The 18,959-nt window shown below is 33.2% G+C and overlaps 1 protein-coding gene across 2 annotated transcripts in view; it reads right to left on the bottom strand.

Moving 5' to 3' along the window:
* Positions 1–1,805: 1,805 nt before the first annotated feature.
* Positions 1,806–18,959, bottom strand: part of LOC145303555 (bifunctional arginine demethylase and lysyl-hydroxylase JMJD6-like) — a 115,351-nt gene continuing 98,197 nt past the window's right edge. For both annotated transcript variants that reach the window (XM_080145061.1, XM_080145062.1), the window contains 5 exons: positions 17,644–17,739; positions 14,235–14,382; positions 10,164–10,352; positions 3,257–3,414; positions 1,806–2,466 (listed from right to left, as the gene is read on the bottom strand). In XM_080145061.1, the coding sequence (XP_080001187.1) occupies positions 2,322–2,466; positions 3,257–3,414; positions 10,164–10,352; positions 14,235–14,382; positions 17,644–17,739 (736 nt within the window). In that variant the 3' untranslated portion in view covers positions 1,806–2,321. The remainder of the gene's footprint in view (positions 2,467–3,256; positions 3,415–10,163; positions 10,353–14,234; positions 14,383–17,643; positions 17,740–18,959) is intronic.

The following is an 18,959-nucleotide window of genomic DNA, read 5'->3' as shown; positions in this document are numbered from 1 at the left end:
ATCAATATGTTCAAGATTGAATTCTTGCTCACTGTCTGAGCTGGTAACATCTGAAACGTCAGAGTGAGTTCTTTGGGTTTTTTTTTTGGATGTTATAATCAACATTTGCCAGTGTAAGTGGTTCTTTTGATAAAATAAAAACAAATTTCTTAAAACAAAAGTTTCAATTGCAGTCAATTCTATATGACAAACTGACTTATTCATTTTGTTTTCAATTAACTTCTGTAATTTTAATTTAGAAAATCGATTGTAAATATACAATAATTGCAATGTTTTATGTTTCTGTTTTTTTTTTTGTTTTTCTTTAAATAATAGTTCTGTAGATTTTTATCATTTGCAATTTTGAGAATTATAAAATTGTTTTTACTTGAAATACATTTTTGGATATCCAATTATAATGTAAAAGCACCAACACTTGACTTTTTTTTTTTTTTTTCAGGTTTCTTAATACTTTTTATTTGTTCATTATTTTTTTTTTTTTCAAAACAAGCCTGTTTTTGTAAATGAAAATTGTTGGGTTAAAAAAAAAAAAAAAAAAGATTTTAAATAAATTCGGATAAAGAAATATAAAATAAACGTAAAACAAATACGGAAAATATTGAAAAGTTATCTCCCTTGATATGATAAACTTGTCACCTAAAACTAAATAAAAAAGGGGAAAAACGGTCAAATAAAATATAGAATTGTTTTTATGAATTCATTAGAATTATTTTAATGTGATTATTATTTGTAGCCAGAAATAATTTAGTAATTATAGTTTTTAATTGATATCATTTTAAACTTCAATATTGTAGACATATGGACGTATACAAGATTGATTTTCTTTTTATACAAATTCTCAAAATGATTTTTCAGACATTGATTCCGAGCTGAATCAAAGCAAGACAGCAGACCTTTTGTAGATATGAAGAAGTCAATACTTTTTTTTTTTTTTTTTTTTTTTAGATAGAGCTTAAAGTGGAATTAATTACATATCACTGACAATGCCAAAGTTTGGTAAAAATGGCTGAAGCTATTTTTTAAAATAACCTAGAGTAAAGGAATCTAGGTCTCCTTAAGTGAAATAACACGTGTTCTTTGCTTATCCAGGTTCAGAAGAGGTTTGCACTTGATTCTGAAGAAAGGAATAGATTCAAACATGGGGATTGTCAGTGTAAAAAAAAAAAAGAAAGAATTATCACATCAGACATCTCAACTGTTGTCATTCAGTAAAAACTTCTTTGAAATTATGAAAACCAAAATATGTTCATCGATGTTTTGTGTTTATTGTTCAAAGATTTTCTGAAGATGATTTATGTGAAGAAAAACAGAAGTTAAAATTTTCAATACATAGTTTGTCTAAAACATGCAATGAATTTTCTTTTTTCTGTTTTAGTCATTCAGAACATGTTTACATAGATTACGTCAGTGGGAAAAGTTATGTTAAAAAGTTGGAAGGTATAAAGTTTTGTCGAGAATGTGATGAAAAGTAGTTTGGATTAAAGTTTAAGTTTTGTTCGTTTGCCCCCCCCCCCCCAAAAAAAAACCCATCATACCCTCCCATAATAGATGCACCATGTATTTCTTAAAATCAGTCATCCTGAGAAAGTCTTTGAATCAAGATGAAACATCAATGAATATATAAACAATTTCGAGTTTTTACTTTTTATTATTTAAGTTTAGATACCTTTGAAATGGTTCTTCTAAGTTTCAAATTTACAGAGATCATATTTTGTGTTAAAGACATTTGAAAGATTGTAGAGTTTTAATATTAGAAAAAAAAACAACAAAAAAAAAAAAAACAACGGAAGTATAAAAACACCAAAGAGAATTTTATATATTTATTTTTTTTTTTAAAGCTGAAATTAAATTTCTATTTTTAAATTTTCGAAAACAAAACAGTAGCGATCTTTTGTGGATAAATTTTCTCAAGATTAAAAAAACAAAAAAAACTTTAGATGAAAAAGAATTTGAAGGATAGAATATTTTAAAAAAAGAATTATACAAATAAGTTTTGAAAATAAAGTTTAAAAAAAGAAAGAAAAAAGCACCCTTAAATATAAGAATTTAAATGAAATATGTAAAAATAAAAAAAAAAAAAAATGTTGCACTAAAAACAAGAGACCAATACTGCACATTAAAGACACACTTGTTATTTTATTCACTACCCCCCCCCCTTTCCTGCAAGTTTAAAAAAAATTTTTTTTTTTTTTTAATGACTTTTCCCGTTTTTTGTTCCATGTGCCTTGCTTGCATGTCTTGTTTTGTTTTGTTTTTTTTTGATGCTACGGCTGTTGTCATGTCGACGACAGGGATGATTTGGGAATGCAGTTGGAGTATTATCATCTGGATTGTTTGGAATTTGAATCCGAGGAATGATGTGTCCGATGGATGGTATTTGTGGTGGAGTGGGAAGCTGGGGAGTTGATCTGCAGTTTTTTGGATGGGGAGCGAGAAGTGGAACGGCTTCTGCAACTTGTGCGTCGTCTAAAAAAGCACAGAGAAAAAAAAATGTCATCAGTACAAAAAAATTACATTTTTGCATGTTTTGCTTTACAAAGCTGGTAGGATTGAAGCATTCAACATTTGCGTACAAGGGTTGTCCCAAAAGTAAAGCCTTCGATTTATTAAATCAAAAACTAAAACAGTGAAGAGCATTAAAACAAGCTTTTGTGCTGCAGAATTTATTTTTCTACATAGTTACCACCATTCTCGTTCTTTTACCAGCCTCTTGATGCCTCGGTCATAAAAGTCTGGAGCACGTTTTGTCACTCACACCTATTGCCACTCTGAAATCGACAAACTCATCTCTTAACTTGGTTGACATTAACTGCATCAGCTTTGTAAATGTTCAACAGGCGTCACTGATTGTTGATTAGTTCAATTTTTTTCTGCCTGGAGGAATTCAAGGATACATCTGCTTCTGATGGACGTCCATGACAGGTGTTGTTTTCTTAGAGTCTCACACCGTTAATATCTGTAACAAAGAGATGAAACTTTCAGGCCATGAATGCATAAGTTCCGCCATCATAACAATGCAATTTGCCATCGCCTTTGATCCATAAAAAATAGAAGGCATTACTTTTTAACCATCCTTCATAATTTAAACTAAGAGTTAATTTTTTTTTTCAAAATTTTTTTTCTTTAATACAAAATTAGAGAAATGGTTAAGCTTTATTGAAATTATTATGTACGTTATTTTTTTAAATTACAAAAATATTTGATGAAAACATAATTACATTCATTGTAATATGGAAACAGACAGAGGAAGACTTACTTTTTCCTGACAATAGGTGGTGACCCTGAACTGCTCGAATCACTGTCATTGCTGTCACTTGAACTAGATGAGGCAGAGCTTGAACTGTCAGAGTTGAAACCTGATGGCTTCTGCGCATCGACAGTATCTGCTATAGCTGCCACTTCTGGACGTAAGGCCTGCGAATAAGAAAAAAAGCTTATCTAGAACTTGACCTTATTTAAAATAACAATACAAACAAAATACCTGTCATGAAACGAAGACGTTTCATTCCAAAAATCACGTAAATTCATAAAGTGCTTTTTTTTTTCCAAACTAAGGAAACCAAATTTTATGACAAAGCGAGACTAAACAGCCATGTTTTAAAATGTGATAACATCCAAGGGCAACAACTCAATTTGAGATTTTGTATTTAAAATAATTAAAACTTTAAATCGCTAAAATTGTAAATTTTAATTTTCTTAGTTAAAAAAAAAAAAAAAAAAAGAATCTATTTACGTGTAATTTAGAATATGACATCTTCGTTCTGTGACAGTTATGTACATCAATGATTTTTAAATAAGAATAAAAAAAAAACTTTCAAAAGATGCAAAGAAAAGTGAAATTTTGGATTGAAAAAGCTTTCACGTGTGACAACAATTAACAAAAACAATGCTATAAAAATTATCTTTTATTATCTTTATTATAATTATCTTTATGTAACGGAAAAAGAGAGATTCTATCAAGTCGATAGGATGATTATCACTTCAGTACACCAAAGACAATATATAAAAAATATTTTGACAGAGACAGCATTACAAATGCGGTATAAAAAGAATCAAAAAAGAGAAAAAGAAAAAGATTAGAAATAAATTCTGGTGACCTTCTAGAAAGTATTTTATAGTGATGGAACGATTCCAATATTTTTCTTGATTCTGATTTTTTATAAATTTCTAAATATTTAACTATAAAATTTTTATCCCCTCTCCCATTATCGTAAAAAAACATGTTAAATGTGCATATATTTTCTCAAACGTAAAAAATGCACTTGTGGGGGGAGTGGGGGGGGGTGATTGTTAGATCTTAGTTTTACTGGAAGTTTAAAATCAATATTTATTATTACTACCAGCAATGGAAGATTTTGTTAAAAAAAAATATGATTAAAGAAATCGTTTTAGGCATCAGAAAATAGACACAAATTCTTCCAATTCTGATACGATTCCCCAAAAAGTTCTGATTAATCATCCTAATACAAGTATTTTAACTGTCTTAAATTCTTTATCTGTTGGTGAGAAAGTTTCAATCAAGGGAAGGAGCGGGTTACTCAGTCTACCTATACAGCATAAACGTGTTGACACACCAGTGCTTCTTAGATCACCGAAGTTAAGCAACCTTGAACCTGGTCAGTACCAGATGGGTGGCTATTTGGGAATAGCAGGTATTATATGTAAGAGAACTAACGTCGTATTCTCTCTTAACTGGGATATACAGGTGACTGAAGATCACGTGTGAACTTGATGTTCCCATAATACTTCCTCCTTTGGAGGAAGCTGGTTTAATCTGCCTCGTGTGAATGCTGCTGACTTTTATCAGTTTATCTCCCAGGATTTTAAAGATTGCCCTCCCGCACCATATATTTTGGTTACCCACCTTATTGGGATCTGTATGTTTCACTTTTACGATGAAACTGTACTCGTGCTTGACATCCAAATGGAATGGCAAAGTTTTGAAAATTAAAGAAATTAAAAATTAATAGAAATGGTAATTATAGAATTCAGGATTGGAGTACAACTGTACGAGGATATTCTTTGATTTCTGAGAAACATTCAGTGTGAATCAAGTGAGGATTAAAGATTTAAAAAGTTTTTTTTTTTTTTTTTTTACTTGAAGGTCACCATTCATCAAAGCTTGAAAGCCACTCGAGGAAAAGGCCAATGAATGTAAGGTGGTAGTGTGGTAATCGTTAATAGTGTAAATTGGGTAGAATTTGATTATTTATGGGGACAGCTCAACAAAAATTTGTTTATATTGGATTTGAAGTCTACCATGTTGTATTCAACCAGGAAGTAGGCCAGGAAAGAAGCTTTGTTCATGGAATTTGCATTTAAATTTAGGCACAGAGAGTAGGGAAAATTGTATATAGTAGTTGTAGCGTTTTTCGTAAAATTCAGGTTCAGTCCGGGAGAGGGGGACCATAGATTGGAGTTCAGACGAGCATTTGCCATGAAAATAACAATAGAGCAGAAACAGGTTCGCAATGTCACTTCTGCAGGGAAGAGAAAAGGGCATCATCTAATGTGTTCAAAGCCGGTCTTGAAATCTATCAAGGCAAGATAGGGCGTGCTGAGCCACCAGATGTGGCAACAATACTCCATTTTAGGACGTACCTGGCTCTTGTAAAGATAGAGATTTGCATCAGCAGGGAGATACTTACTGGAGTGGTAGAATGAGCTAACCATTTTTGCAGCAATCTTGGCAACAAGTTCCAGTTCAGATCAGGGGTGAACGTCAGGCCAAGAAGCTTGTCAAAACATGAAGCTTCCTAAAGACGATAGCCATTCATTTCAATTGGGGCATGATGGGGGTCAGAGCGATTATGATGAAAGGAGAGAAGCTTGGTTTTCGATGCATTAAACTTAACCAGCCACCTTTTTCTCCCATTGCACGACATTCTTAAGATCAGAAGAGAATCAGAAAGATTTTGGTCATTGCTGGCCTTTGAAGCCTTGCCATAGATTGTGTGTTCTGCATAAATGTCTACGAATGATCCAAGATCTTTGGACGATCATTGAAGTAGATTAGGGAAAGAGTGGGGCCTAGGATGGAACTTTGAGGGATGCTAGCGTTAATATTATGAGTTTCTGATTTCTGCCCTTCAGTGACTACTCTTATAAGCCTATCAGAGAGAAAGGATTTAATATTTGAGAAAACATTTCCAGCTATTTAGTAATTGGTGATCTTGTGAAGTAGACCTTTATGCCATACTTTATCGAAAGCCTGTCATATGTCAAGAACTATTTCTCTAGAAACGAAAACCTTGTCAAGAGATTCAATAATCCTGTGTGATATAACAGTTAGTACATTAACTGCAGGTCTCGTAGAATGGAAACCATACCGCAAGTCACTGAGCAGGTTATTTTTGCTGAGGTGGTTGATCACTTCTGTTTATCAGATTCCAGCAACTTACACATGATATAAGAGACTGATGAAGTTTTCTAGTGTGTTGGGAAGCATTTCTTCTTAAGGCAATGTTTAGACAATTTTGTAAGTATGAGAGCTAGTTCCAGCTGAAGCTTTTTGAGCAATATGACTGAAATGCTGTTGGGACCAATTACTTTACTAGAATCAAGGTTTTTGATAAGCTTGGCAACATCACACAGATATTTGTATGTGGTAGAACGCGTTTTCAGTCGCCAGAATCTTTTGCATTCTTTACTTTTTTACAATGATTGCTGGCAGTATTAAAGGTGGCTTTAGTTTCACAACATCTGTTATGTTGGAAGCAGTGGAAATTGTGAATTGTGTGCAATGGCAGTGATACATTTTGGGGCGAACCAGGGCTGGCTGTTTGTTTTTGCTGGAATTTCTTGGCAGGTATGAAGCGATCTATACCGACAATATCAGTCATGTCTGATACCATAGAGGACACATTCTTTTTGTACAAAGTGCAGAGGTATATCTGATAGAAATGTTCAGAAGTTATCTCAATCAACCATAGAGTATCAATATACAGTGTGATGGAGATGTACATCTGAGGATTTATTTTGTTTTTATCTTAACCAAGACAATTCTGTCTTGATTGGGATCGGAAGAGACAGAACAGAGAATGAGCACATTTCTGGGCAAGTTGTAAGAAAAAGATCTAGAAAACCTGCATATTGTTTGTCAGAGTCTGGCATACAGGTGGATTCCTGAACATTTTGTTTTAGGTCATAGGCAATCAAGAAATCATGAGAACCTCCCCTCATCATCCGTCATATTTGAGTGGACTAACCATTCAACATTGAAGTCTCTGCAGACGTGAATGTTAATTCAGGGATGGGTAGACAGAATGTAGCCAATTTTATCAGAGATAATCTGCTGCGATAAAAGGCAAATATGAATACGGTGCTATGAACAAGTGCTACTTTGAAGCATATACACAGCAAACTAGGATCTTCTCTGGAGATGTCCCTAACACATGGAAAACCATCTCTAATGTAGACAATGTATCCATGCTCCTAACGATTTTAGGGGTCAGATTTTGATTTCAAGTTTGAGTATCCTTTAATCTCAAACTCATCTCAGGAAACAGTAAAGATAATTTACTGAAATATTTATTTCAGTAAATGTTGATGTCTCACTAAAAAATATATATTTATGTGATGGACGTTCCAAAAATAATTCCTCCTATCTTTTTATTCCGTTGGAATGGATAAGAGGGAATTGCAAATTGCATTGTTATGATGACTGAAAATTTCATCACTTTGTTGCAGACATTTACAGTATGAGATTAAGGCAACCTGTCATAGACATGCATCAGAAGCAGAGATATGACCTTAAATTCCTCTATGTAGAAAAAATTGAACAGATCAACAATCACTGGTGCCTGTTGAATGTTTATGAAACCGAGGCAGTTGGTGTCAGAAGTTAGATGGGTTCATCAATTTCAGAGTGGAGACAAATGTGAGCGACAAAGTGCGCTCTGAACCTTTATGACTGAGAAATTATACATACATGTGTGTGTGTGTGTGTATATATATATATATATATTGTGCCAAAGCCATAGGATTGCTCACCAAAATAAGGGAAAGTCAGGTAACACTGCTTGCGTATACATACAATGAAAGTGTATAAACTAGAAAACATTGAAAACTATTTACATGGCAATATTTTCCACCAATGTTTATAATGAAGCCCTTTGGAACTTTCAATATTTCTACAAACAGCATAGTGAGTTGGGAGTTGGCTACAAGATTTATCACCAAAAAGATTATTGTCAAACTCTAAAGTTTGTAGAAATAGTGAAAGTTTCAAAAGGTTCTGTTCATGAACAAAGTTAAATAATATAAAATTTTTAACATTTCAAATTCTTTCTAGTTTATGAGAGAAGGAACACTTATTAACTATTTGTTTTTATGGTTTTCTTTTGCAAAAGATGGATATTTTCGATATCATGAATAAAATGCAATGAAAGTGTGTAAAGTAGAAAACATTAAAATGTTTTTAAAAATTTCAACATACGACTTTTTTTTTTTTTTTTTTTTTTTTTTTTTTTTTACTTACCGTTCACTTTTAGAACTTCCAACATTTCTACAAAGTTCAGCATTGTGTGATTGGGGGTTGGTTTCAAGATTTACCATCCAAAAGACTTTTGCTTAACTGTAAAGTTCTAAAATTACGTTTTGAAGTTAAATTTCGTAAACCATATTCGTTTACAGCACACCAGAAAGTTCAGAAATGGTTTTACATGTTTCTGCAATATTTTTAACCATTTTTAAATGAGATGCCAAGAAGGCAAAGTTTTGCTCATCCGTTTTTAACTTTTCTGATAAGATAAATTAGTTTGTGCAAGATATAACAGCTATGTCAGTATGCAATGTTTTCAACCATTTTTAGTCGTGTGCAAGCGACTCTATAAGTCACTCCGTCGGTTGGTCTGTCGGTAACACTTTTGTGCTTGGCCTTTTTGGTTAAGATCAAAGGTCTATTGTTAATAGATGCTGTTCTTAGCTTTTCTTGGCTTTTTGGCCAAGATTTTACTTCTAATTTATTTTAATTTTACATTGAATTATTTTGATTGTAATTTTCATTTTAATGAAATAAATTATATATGAAGATCAAAGTGTAGTATCTGTTCTTACATGCTGTACTTATATTTGTAACTTTGTGATATAAAGTGGGGGATCACTTTTCTGTATTAATTTAATGTAAAATGATCACCCACTTTACAACCAGTCAGTCTCAAAGCCATTCAAGTCATTTACTTTTTATTTATTTCAGTCATTTTAGTTTATCTTTAATAATTTCATGTCAATCCTACATTCACGTATTCATTCATTACATGAGAGCACGCGACTAATGGCCTTGTTAAAGAAAAACATGCCAAGAAAGCAAAGTTTTGATCATCCATTTTCGACTTTTCTGACAAATAAAAAAATGTGTGTGAAATCTAACAGTCATGTCACTACATCACAAGTGACAACATATCAGTCGTACTGAAAGCACCAATGCAATATGGAGCATTTAAATGAACAAAAATTATTCAAAACTTTGCAAAAAATCCAACATGCAATTTAAGTACAAGAATGTAACAAAAGACCATTGTTCATCTCAAAGTAACTTGCATCTCAGCTGAAATCTTCAGGTTTGAATTTTGAAAATTATTTTCAAATCATTGATTTGCTTCCATCAAATATCTGTTTTACAGGATTTTGCATGATTTTTTTTTAATCCTTAAAATAAAAAAATAATGAAAAATTGCATTTGTTAGATGGAAATTATATTTCATCTAAAGATATGTCGATAACTATTTTTTTTTTCTTGAAATTATCTTCCCTTGTCAAGAGAGATTGGAGAAGAATTAATCTGCTCTTCCTCGAGGGATGGTATCATGGGATGACAATCTCAAGATGGATACTAGCAATCGTGTTAAATGCACTATTATCATATATTGTTTTAAATAAACTTGTTTTAAATTATTATCGCATAACAATTGTTTTTATGTTTATTTCTACTGCATCACAACAGTATAAAAAAAAATGCAACCTTTGTTAAAATTTCATGGACCTTGAAATAATAAAGATACTAACTTCTGCGTGAAATGCCAATTTATCTACATTATAGCACTTCTATGAAGTGTTAAAAAAAAAAAAGTGAATTAACAAAAATATCAAAATCATTCAGAACTTTCTAAACGATCAAATAGTTTCTTTTCCAAGAAACAATAAAAATAAAATTAAAAACTTACTTTCAGAACTTTGTACCATTTTTTTGATAATTTTGGTCTGCCTCTCAGAGTTTTGTGCCAGACAACATGGAAATTGGAACGACTGCAAAAGTTCTGGGTTATAGCAACTGTGTTATCAAGATTTAGTACAACATGCCACCAACCAGAAGGAACGAATACAGTTTCGCCTGGTTTCTGTAGAATCTCCAGCTAGATAACAAAAAATACATGAGAGAGAGAGAAATTATTTTTTGAATTCTAAAATATTAGGTTGGTGCAAAAACTATCGTTTTCTCACATGTTACTTTTATATATAATTTCTGAATCGATTCATTGATATGTATAGCCATGTTATATATCATTTTGAAGCGCATTTTTCGCTCTTTCAAATCATTATTCGTTACAATTCTCAATCTCTTCATTTTTTTTTTTTTTGCAGGCTTTTCGATAGCACGGACAAACTTCAAATTTGTATGATTTTCTTATTCCAGTTCAAACTAGGCAAGAAAGCTACTGAGACAGCTTGTGATATCAATGAGGTGTTTGGTCCAGGAACCACTGACGAATGTGTGGCACAACAATGGTTCAAGAAATTCCGCAATGGTGCCTCGAAGATGAAGACGGTCATGGCCAACAGTGGTTGATAATGAACATTTGAAAGTCTTAATTGAAGCCGATTCTCACAAAACCAAACAAGAAGTTGCTGTTGAACTTGAGGTCAACCACTCAACAGTTGTTCGCCATTTAAAGCGAATAGAGAAGTCAAAAAAGTTGGATAAATGGGTACTGTGTGAATTGAACGATAATAACAAAAAACGTTGTTTTGAAGTGTCTTCTATGCTCATTCTGCACAACAAAAGCGACCCATTTCTCAAACGGATTGTGACTTGTGATAAAAAGTGGATTCTCTACAACAACCGGCAACATTTGGCCCAGTAGTTGGATGCTGGCGAAGCTTCACAACACTTCCCAAAGCAGAAATTGCACCAAAAAAGGTTATGGTGACTAGTGGTCTGCGGCCAGTCTCATTCATCACAGCTTCTTGAATCCGGGTAAAAACGATTACAGTGGAGGAATACTGCCAACAAATTGATGAAAAGCACCAAAAGCCCGAGATTTGTCAATATGAACGGAACAATTCTTCTCCATGACAACGCTCGCCTGCATGTTGCTCAACTGACCCTGCAGAAGCTGAACAAATTGAGCTATGAGACTGCCTCATCCACTATATTCACCGGACCTCTCGCCCACTAATCATCACTTTTTCAAACATCTCAACACTTTCTTGTGCAAAAAATGCTTCAAAAGCCGAGATGATGCTGAATTGGTCTTCAATGACTTCATCGCTTCCAGAACTCCAGATTTCTATGTTAATGGGATAAAAAATAAACTCGTTTCTCATTGGCAAAAATATATTGATTCTAATGGTTCTTAATTGATTAATAAAGTTTATTATAAAAAGAGTTATATTTTGAAGTTTAATGTCAAAAAACAACATCAACCTAATAACAGCTAAGATGTTTGTATATCAAAAGACTCTAAAAAAATACAAGATTGGATGAAGAAATCCAGCTATGGGTAGAGAGAAGCAAACAAAACATGGGAAACTTCAGGTGAGGCTATGGAGAAAATCTGGTCTTCAGGCCAGGATCAAAGTGTAGTATCTATTCTATCTAAGGATATCACTCATGTTCACTTTTTATAGGGGAATATCTTATTAGGCTATTTGTTCTTGAATTGTAAGCCATATTTAATTTAATAAGAGTTTCCGATGGATAGCTTTTCCCTACAAGTCTTGGAGATGAAGAATTTTCAGTGGATCGCGGTGCTGTACAGGTTCTGGACTTTATAATTTTGCAAGCAAGCAAAGTGCAAAAGATGCTTCTCGTGTTGGCACAAAAAAATTATGTGCTCGAATTCTAAAAGATGCGATTTTTTATGGAGCAATGTTGGTTTTTAATTGGTTGATAACAGAACGTTAATTTGATTCACCACTTCCTATTGGCAGTTTTTAAAAATAGAATCTCCCAACTTTGAGGGAGGATACTCCATTATAGACAAAAAATAAAGCAACATTTGTTTTCTTAACCAATTTTTATTCTCAACATTTACAAGTGTTGCTCGGTTGTAAAATATGCATAAATATTATATTTTAATTCATGCAGATTTCTTATCTATTTCCAATCTATATATATAAAAGCGAAAATGTATGTATGTATGTTTGTGTGTATTATAATCATTTATATATATATATATATATATATATATATATATATATATATATATATATATATAAATATAAAAGAGGCAAATGTGTGCGCACATTTTTTTTGTGTCTCAAAAAGGCTTTTTTCGCTGACGGTCCCGGGGAGGGGGGGGGTTACTATCGCTTAGAACTGTTTATATAGCCTCTAGATCATAATATGTACGATTTGCGAACGTGCGTTGCGTCTAGGTTTATTTACGTCGATTTTTACAAAATTATTGCTATTTCAGCCTGTCTTGTGTTCGTTCAGCTTTTTTGTATAAAACCGAAACTAATTCAAAGCTAAGAATTGTTCCCGGCAATCGCACCGGGGAACATCCAGAAGCAATCAGCTTTGATCAACATGGGGCCAAACTCTTTATATCAGACAATTGCTATTCAATCTGGACAATGGGGAGCTGGTTTTCCCCTCCCCAATATCTTGGGGAAACAACCAGCCAAAGTTGGGTAAACAAACCCAAAAGCTGTCTAGCAGCAAGAGTTAACTCCGCTACTTCTATTTGACCTCATTAATGAGGTCAAATAGAAGTAGCAGAGTTAACTTTTATTGCGGGCACGTGTCAATTCTGTTTTTAATAATTAAATAAATTCAAACGTGTTTCAGTTGCTCTTTGTTGGCCGAGCGGGTAACGTGTCAGGTTTTTTGCACACTTTCTTTTCCACCTTCGCTTCAAGGCTTCGGGTACGATCCTAACTACTTACCAAAACTGTTTTTTTTTTTTTTAAAGCCCCCTCCCCCCACACACACACAAACACCCGAGCAATGTTTTTTTAAAAAGAAGTTTTAACATTGTTTTTTTTTTTTGTTTTTTTTTTTAATATTTAAATAAGGTTCTTACTTCGCTTATTCTTTTTCATTTAGCAGTTTTGCATGGTGCTGAATTGAAATTTAAATATGTTAAGGCCTTGGGAACTTTTGGAGCTAAATGGGGGGGGGGAGCAAATGATGGATTTTTTTATGCCTTGTTCACTGTGCACTCACGGGGAACCATGCATACTTCACTTGTTCTTTTTTAAATGGAAATCGCCCCCAGACAAAGTATGAAGCCACTTTATGTAAGAAGGCAGAATAACAAAAGACGATTATTGCAAAGATAGATGTCTATTGGCCTTAGTCTTGAAAAGACCACGCTTATAAGTAAGAAGAAAACAGTCAGCAGGAAGAGAGTTCCAAAAAAAGTTGCTGTTGTTTGAAAGAAGTTACTCGAAGCTGTATTACAATGAGGTATAAAACAATGAATTGATGGCGACCACTAGATCAAATGAGCTGGAACAAAGGAAGCAGAGAATAGATTAGAAAACTCTGACACGTGCCATAATAGTATTTAAAGATAAAATTGAGACTAGCAACATCACGTCTGACAAATCTTTATTTCTCTGAAGTTACTAATATCAATCATTTTTTTTTGGACATACAAGTTGAACCTTTTATTTTTACCTCGAAATAAAATAGTTTAATCATTTGCATATGTTACATACTCCAGACTAACTTGACAAGCAGCAAAATTCAACCCCTTCACTGTTGAACTCCTTAAATGTCAGAAGGACTTCTACTCTCATAGTTTCTCATAGGAAGAGAATTTAAGTTTCTGATAAACTTAAATTCTCTTCCTATTTCTTGTCTCCTTGACTGTACTAACATGCAAAAGTTTAAATTTAATGTAAACAGACATCTTGCTGCTCAATTCCCTGCCTAGTCCCCTTTAGACAATATCGCAAATAGTAGTTCCTCACATCCAAAATTTTTTTGGAAAAAAAATCTAAATAGACTTTTGTTATTGTTAAAAAAAAAAAAAAAAAAAAAAACAAACAGTTCTGACACTTACAGGTTTACAGTCTTTTGGCCAATTAGGTAACTGAGTCCGAGGATAGACGTAACGGAACCAAGTGATAGCCTCATCTCGCTGTTTGCCTCCTTCAGTTTGACGGACTTTTACCAATTCTTTGGCTGTATGTGTTGGCAACAAGCACCATCTGAGGGGGAAAAAACAAAAAAAAAAAAAAAAAAAAAAAGAAATCAAACAATCATGTGAGTTTTGCATCAGCAATTTAAAAGACATTTTTAATCTCCCAATATTATGACTTGCAAAGATTTTAACTAAAACCAACTCTTTAGATCCATCATATTATTGCTGATGACAATTTTAAAATAGGCACAGTAAATCATAGTCATGTTGAATTTGATGCTAGTTTTACATACTGGTATGTGTTTAACAACTTTTAGAAATTGACTTTCTAACTTATTTCAGGCCAGGTCTTCACCCCTCTTTCTCTCAAGTTCATTCTTATCATTTTCTTCCAATGTTTTCCTTGCATGCATGCCAATGGCATTTACCCTAGACGGATTGAACCAGCTTCCTCCAAAGGAGAAGTGTCAAGGAAATATTAAATTCCCAAGCAGTTCCAAGTCGCATGTATACAGTTAGGTTTGCTTTGGCCATTCCTTGTGAGGTGAACTTGCTATCTCAACTTTTCTACATCATCTAATCCAACAACTATTATCCGCACTTTCAATGTGGTGACAACATCACAAAATAAACTCATCTTTCTGTAAATTTTGAGTTTACTGCAATCTAATCATGTTAACATACCCGTTATTGTTAGCTCAGTTAAGGTAAGCAATGTTGAGTTTGGTCAGTATCAAACGAGTGAATACTTGGAAATACCAGATGCTGTATGTTGGATATAGCATTAACATCGTTAAAACTATCTACCATGACCGAGAAATATATACAGCTTATTTGGGGATTGCTTTTCAACTCAACATCCCCTAGAAACTTCCTCCTTAATTCACATGTTGGTGAGGGAGGAGACATCAAATACTTACAAACTGACTACAGAACATTACTGATTTTTAATATTTAAAAAACAAACATTTTAAATGAATGCCAAAGGTAAAAGCAAAAACAAATTCTTTTAAAAAATTTTCTTTAATCCTTTTGTGAATTCGGGGTTAAAAAATATCTAGAAGATGTGCCACTATATCTCAGTGCCATGTTTAGTAGTTGCTTATGCATCCTCTCCCTGCATAGCCAGATAGTAATTTGGCCGTAGGCGGAATGATATGTAGAAATGTAACCCCAGAATTCCCTTTCCTCTATTGGCCTCTTTTTTCGTCTGGACAGCATGAGGTGAGCATGTATTTTCTGTCCCTTTGTAAATAAGAGGAGGGGAGCCCCCTCCTCATCATTAGTTAGGTTCATTTTGAAGATTATCAAGTGCAAATTGTTTTTGTAATATATATTGTATACATTTTGTAGAATAGTTCATTGTATTTTTCACATATGTTGCGATTGTGTCATGTTGAGTTTTCTCGTGTCTGCCATAAATGTCTCCATTAAACAACGAAACGGCCCTGAAAACGATGAAGGAAGATTCCAATCCGAATGCCACGAGGGTGAAGAGGTCATCTTGAGAGAATGAAGCAGCCACACACCCACATCCAACATCTCATGATTTTCTTCTTGATATTCAGACCCTATTGACTGGCCCATCGTCACATCATCATGGAACCGTTTCTAAGACATTTAGTCTAACATGTGATGCCGGTTACATGCCAGTGACCAGCTGATTGTGTTATAAAGATCAATAGGGTTCACACAGACCCAATTCTTTTTAGTCAAATACATAATGTATGAACTTGGAATTGCCAAACTTACATGTGTATTTTTCAGACTTTTTGTGATGAAACCTTATAGTTTGTTTTTATATTGTAAAAATGTGTTTTATATGTATACAAGACATGAAAAATATTGAAAAACACTTTTTTCTCTCTCTCTCTCTCTCTATATATATATATATATATAATATATACATGAGGGGTATGCAATAAGTAATGCCCCTGACCCACTTCCAGTTGTCTGATCTAGCTGAAATTTTGCATGTGCAATGATTTATATCTCTATGGGTTATATGGCAAATTACAGCTCTGAACTAATTGTGGTTTCTGTTTTACAGGTGTTTGAACTGAGTCAGGTGTGAAATGGAGCCTGTTGAATGTCAAGCAGTGATCTGGTTCAAACATAGCCGGAAGTCTGTGGAAACGGCTTCCAGACCTGCCCCCCCCCTCTTCTGCCATTGATGAGGCATCTGTCCGTCAAGTTGAGGCTGCCATTTTGGAAGATTGGCGCATTACTATTCGCCAAATAGCCCAAGATGTCAAGATTAGTACAGGGTCTGTGGAAACTATCATTCATGACCATTTGCATAAGGTGTCTGCCAGATGGATTCCCAGGTTGCTCACACCATTCCAACTTTAATATCAATCAAATTTTCTGTGCAATCTTTAGAATACAAAGTTTTTAGAATTGCATCCAAACAAGCTTGGTGAGGTTTCTAATGACTCCAGAGGTGTATTTTTTTGGATGTAGTTTTATTGAAATTAATTATTCTAAGCCATTGATACTTGTAAAAATCCATAAAACTCTGGTGATTAAATTCAGTAAATATATGTGCATTTTTCTTAGTAACTAGCAAAATATATTTAATGACTCGCTTGGGTATCCAGGGATCCCTTCTTTCGCAGTCAATGTACTTAAAGTACATTTTACTAAGAAATAAAAAATGCAGAGAAGAGCAAGTGTCTCAGAGTCCAACACGACTGTTTTACATGTTGAAAACGAGTTACTTTTATTACAAGCAACGCTATACTCATCATCATACTTGTTTCAATGCTTGTTTAGCATTTTCACTAGCCCGGAAGTCTTTATTGCTGATTAATGATTAAAACTTTAGCTGCTACAGTAAAGCAAATTTGGTTCTTATTTAGAATTCAACCTAATCAAAAAAAAAAAAAAAAAAAAAAAAAAAAAAAAAAAAAAAAAAAAAAAAAAAATTCATGGGATGAAGATGTCATATTCCAAAAATCACAATTGATCAACTTTTAACTAAAAATAAATTTTATGATGAGCAAGGCGAGAGCTGCTGTTTTAGAATGTGTTACAATTCAAGGGAGACAACTTAATTTGACTATAGAGATTTTGTTTGTATTCAAAATAATGAATCACTAAAAATCTTAATTTTTCTTGGATAAAAAAAAAAAAAAATATTTGATCAATTCATGTAACTTTTTGAATATGACATCTTTGTTCTGTGACAAGTACGTAGACATTTTTCTGTATCTTTGTTTAAGAAAGATTTGCGATTCTTATTAGAATTTAACCCAATTAAAAAACAAAGGACCGTCGTTGCATTGATGATGAAAATATTTGAACATTCCAATGGTCTCCAACTTACCGCTTATGCCCCTTAACCAAAGCATTCCATGCACTTGTTCCTAATGGATCAATATGAATCCCTGTGCCTGAACGAGCGGAACCCATAACAAACCATCTGGAAAACAGAACAAATGAAATGGCTAAAAATGAATTGGATTAAATTTAAAAGAACTGGAGGAATATAGTGTGAACATATTATCCTCCCATACCTCCAGTATCATAATGAACTGCTAAGTAAAGGGTGTTATTTTTAGAGGTAGTGAATTTTAAATTAAAATAAATCAGAAAAATATTTTTATCATACAAGTGATTTATTCTGAAGATTTATTTTTGGCATTTATAATTGATTGGTTTTACAGCATATCAACCTATGTGGTCATTTAATGGCAGAGTCTTTTTTTTACATACATTAATAGTTATAAGTTTTATGTTTGTATCTGGTGTTCAGTGTCTATGTTTATATAGTTAGATAAGGCATTGTTTTTTTTGTTTTTTTTAAATTTTGTTGAGTAACCCTGTTATCTTCAAATATTTGAGAAGGGCAGTTGGGTCTACATGAGATGTCTTTTACAGTTTTTTCATTATATAGATTCAGTCGGTTTGTTTTCAAGTCTTCACATCTTGTTAATATATAATTCACTGTGTATGGTTCCTGACAGGGTATGCAGAGTGGAGCTTCTTTTTTGAGTAGGCAGGAGTGTGTTATAGAGGTATGACCTATTCAGAGTTGTTATAACTTCCTCTCTTCTGGTCATTCTTTTGTTTGCTTTCTGTTTTCCTATGGTTTCCTTGATTTGGTATAGCTTGTTTTTAGTACGGGAGTCCCACGACTCTTGCCATGTGTTTCTAATATATTTATTAATGATTTGTTTTAAATCGGTATGAGGGATCTTATCATTGGTCAAATTTAATGCTGCTTCGTCAACTTTATCATTACCCTTTATGTTGATATGACTCGGTATCCAACAAAAGAGAATGTTTTTATCAATTAGGAATATCATCAAATCTATTTAGGGTTTTGGTGATTATTGGGTTCGTTGGTTTTCTGTTTTCCAGTGTTTCGAGTACTGATTTGGCATCTGAGCAGATAATGAATTGTTTATCTTTAGAAGATTCAATAAGATCAAGTGCCATACCAATGGCCGATTCTTCGACACTGTAGATGGATGCTTTGTCTGGTAATCTTTTAATTAGGATTGTTTTATTGTGTATGGCTGCACATCCAACATTGTCTCCATCTTTTGAACCGTCTGTATAAATTGTTGAGTGTTTGGAATATTTATCTTTAATTATTTGGAATTTTTCTTGATATATGATTGGATTGGTTTTTGTTTT

This window comes from Euprymna scolopes, chromosome 19 (genome assembly GCF_053919585.1).
Source record: "Euprymna scolopes isolate OS-2025 chromosome 19, ASM5391958v1, whole genome shotgun sequence".
Lineage (NCBI taxonomy): Eukaryota > Metazoa > Mollusca > Cephalopoda > Sepiida > Sepiolidae > Euprymna > Euprymna scolopes.
The sequence above is the reverse complement of the archived record's forward strand: the minus strand, read 5'-3'. Positions and strand labels throughout refer to the sequence as shown.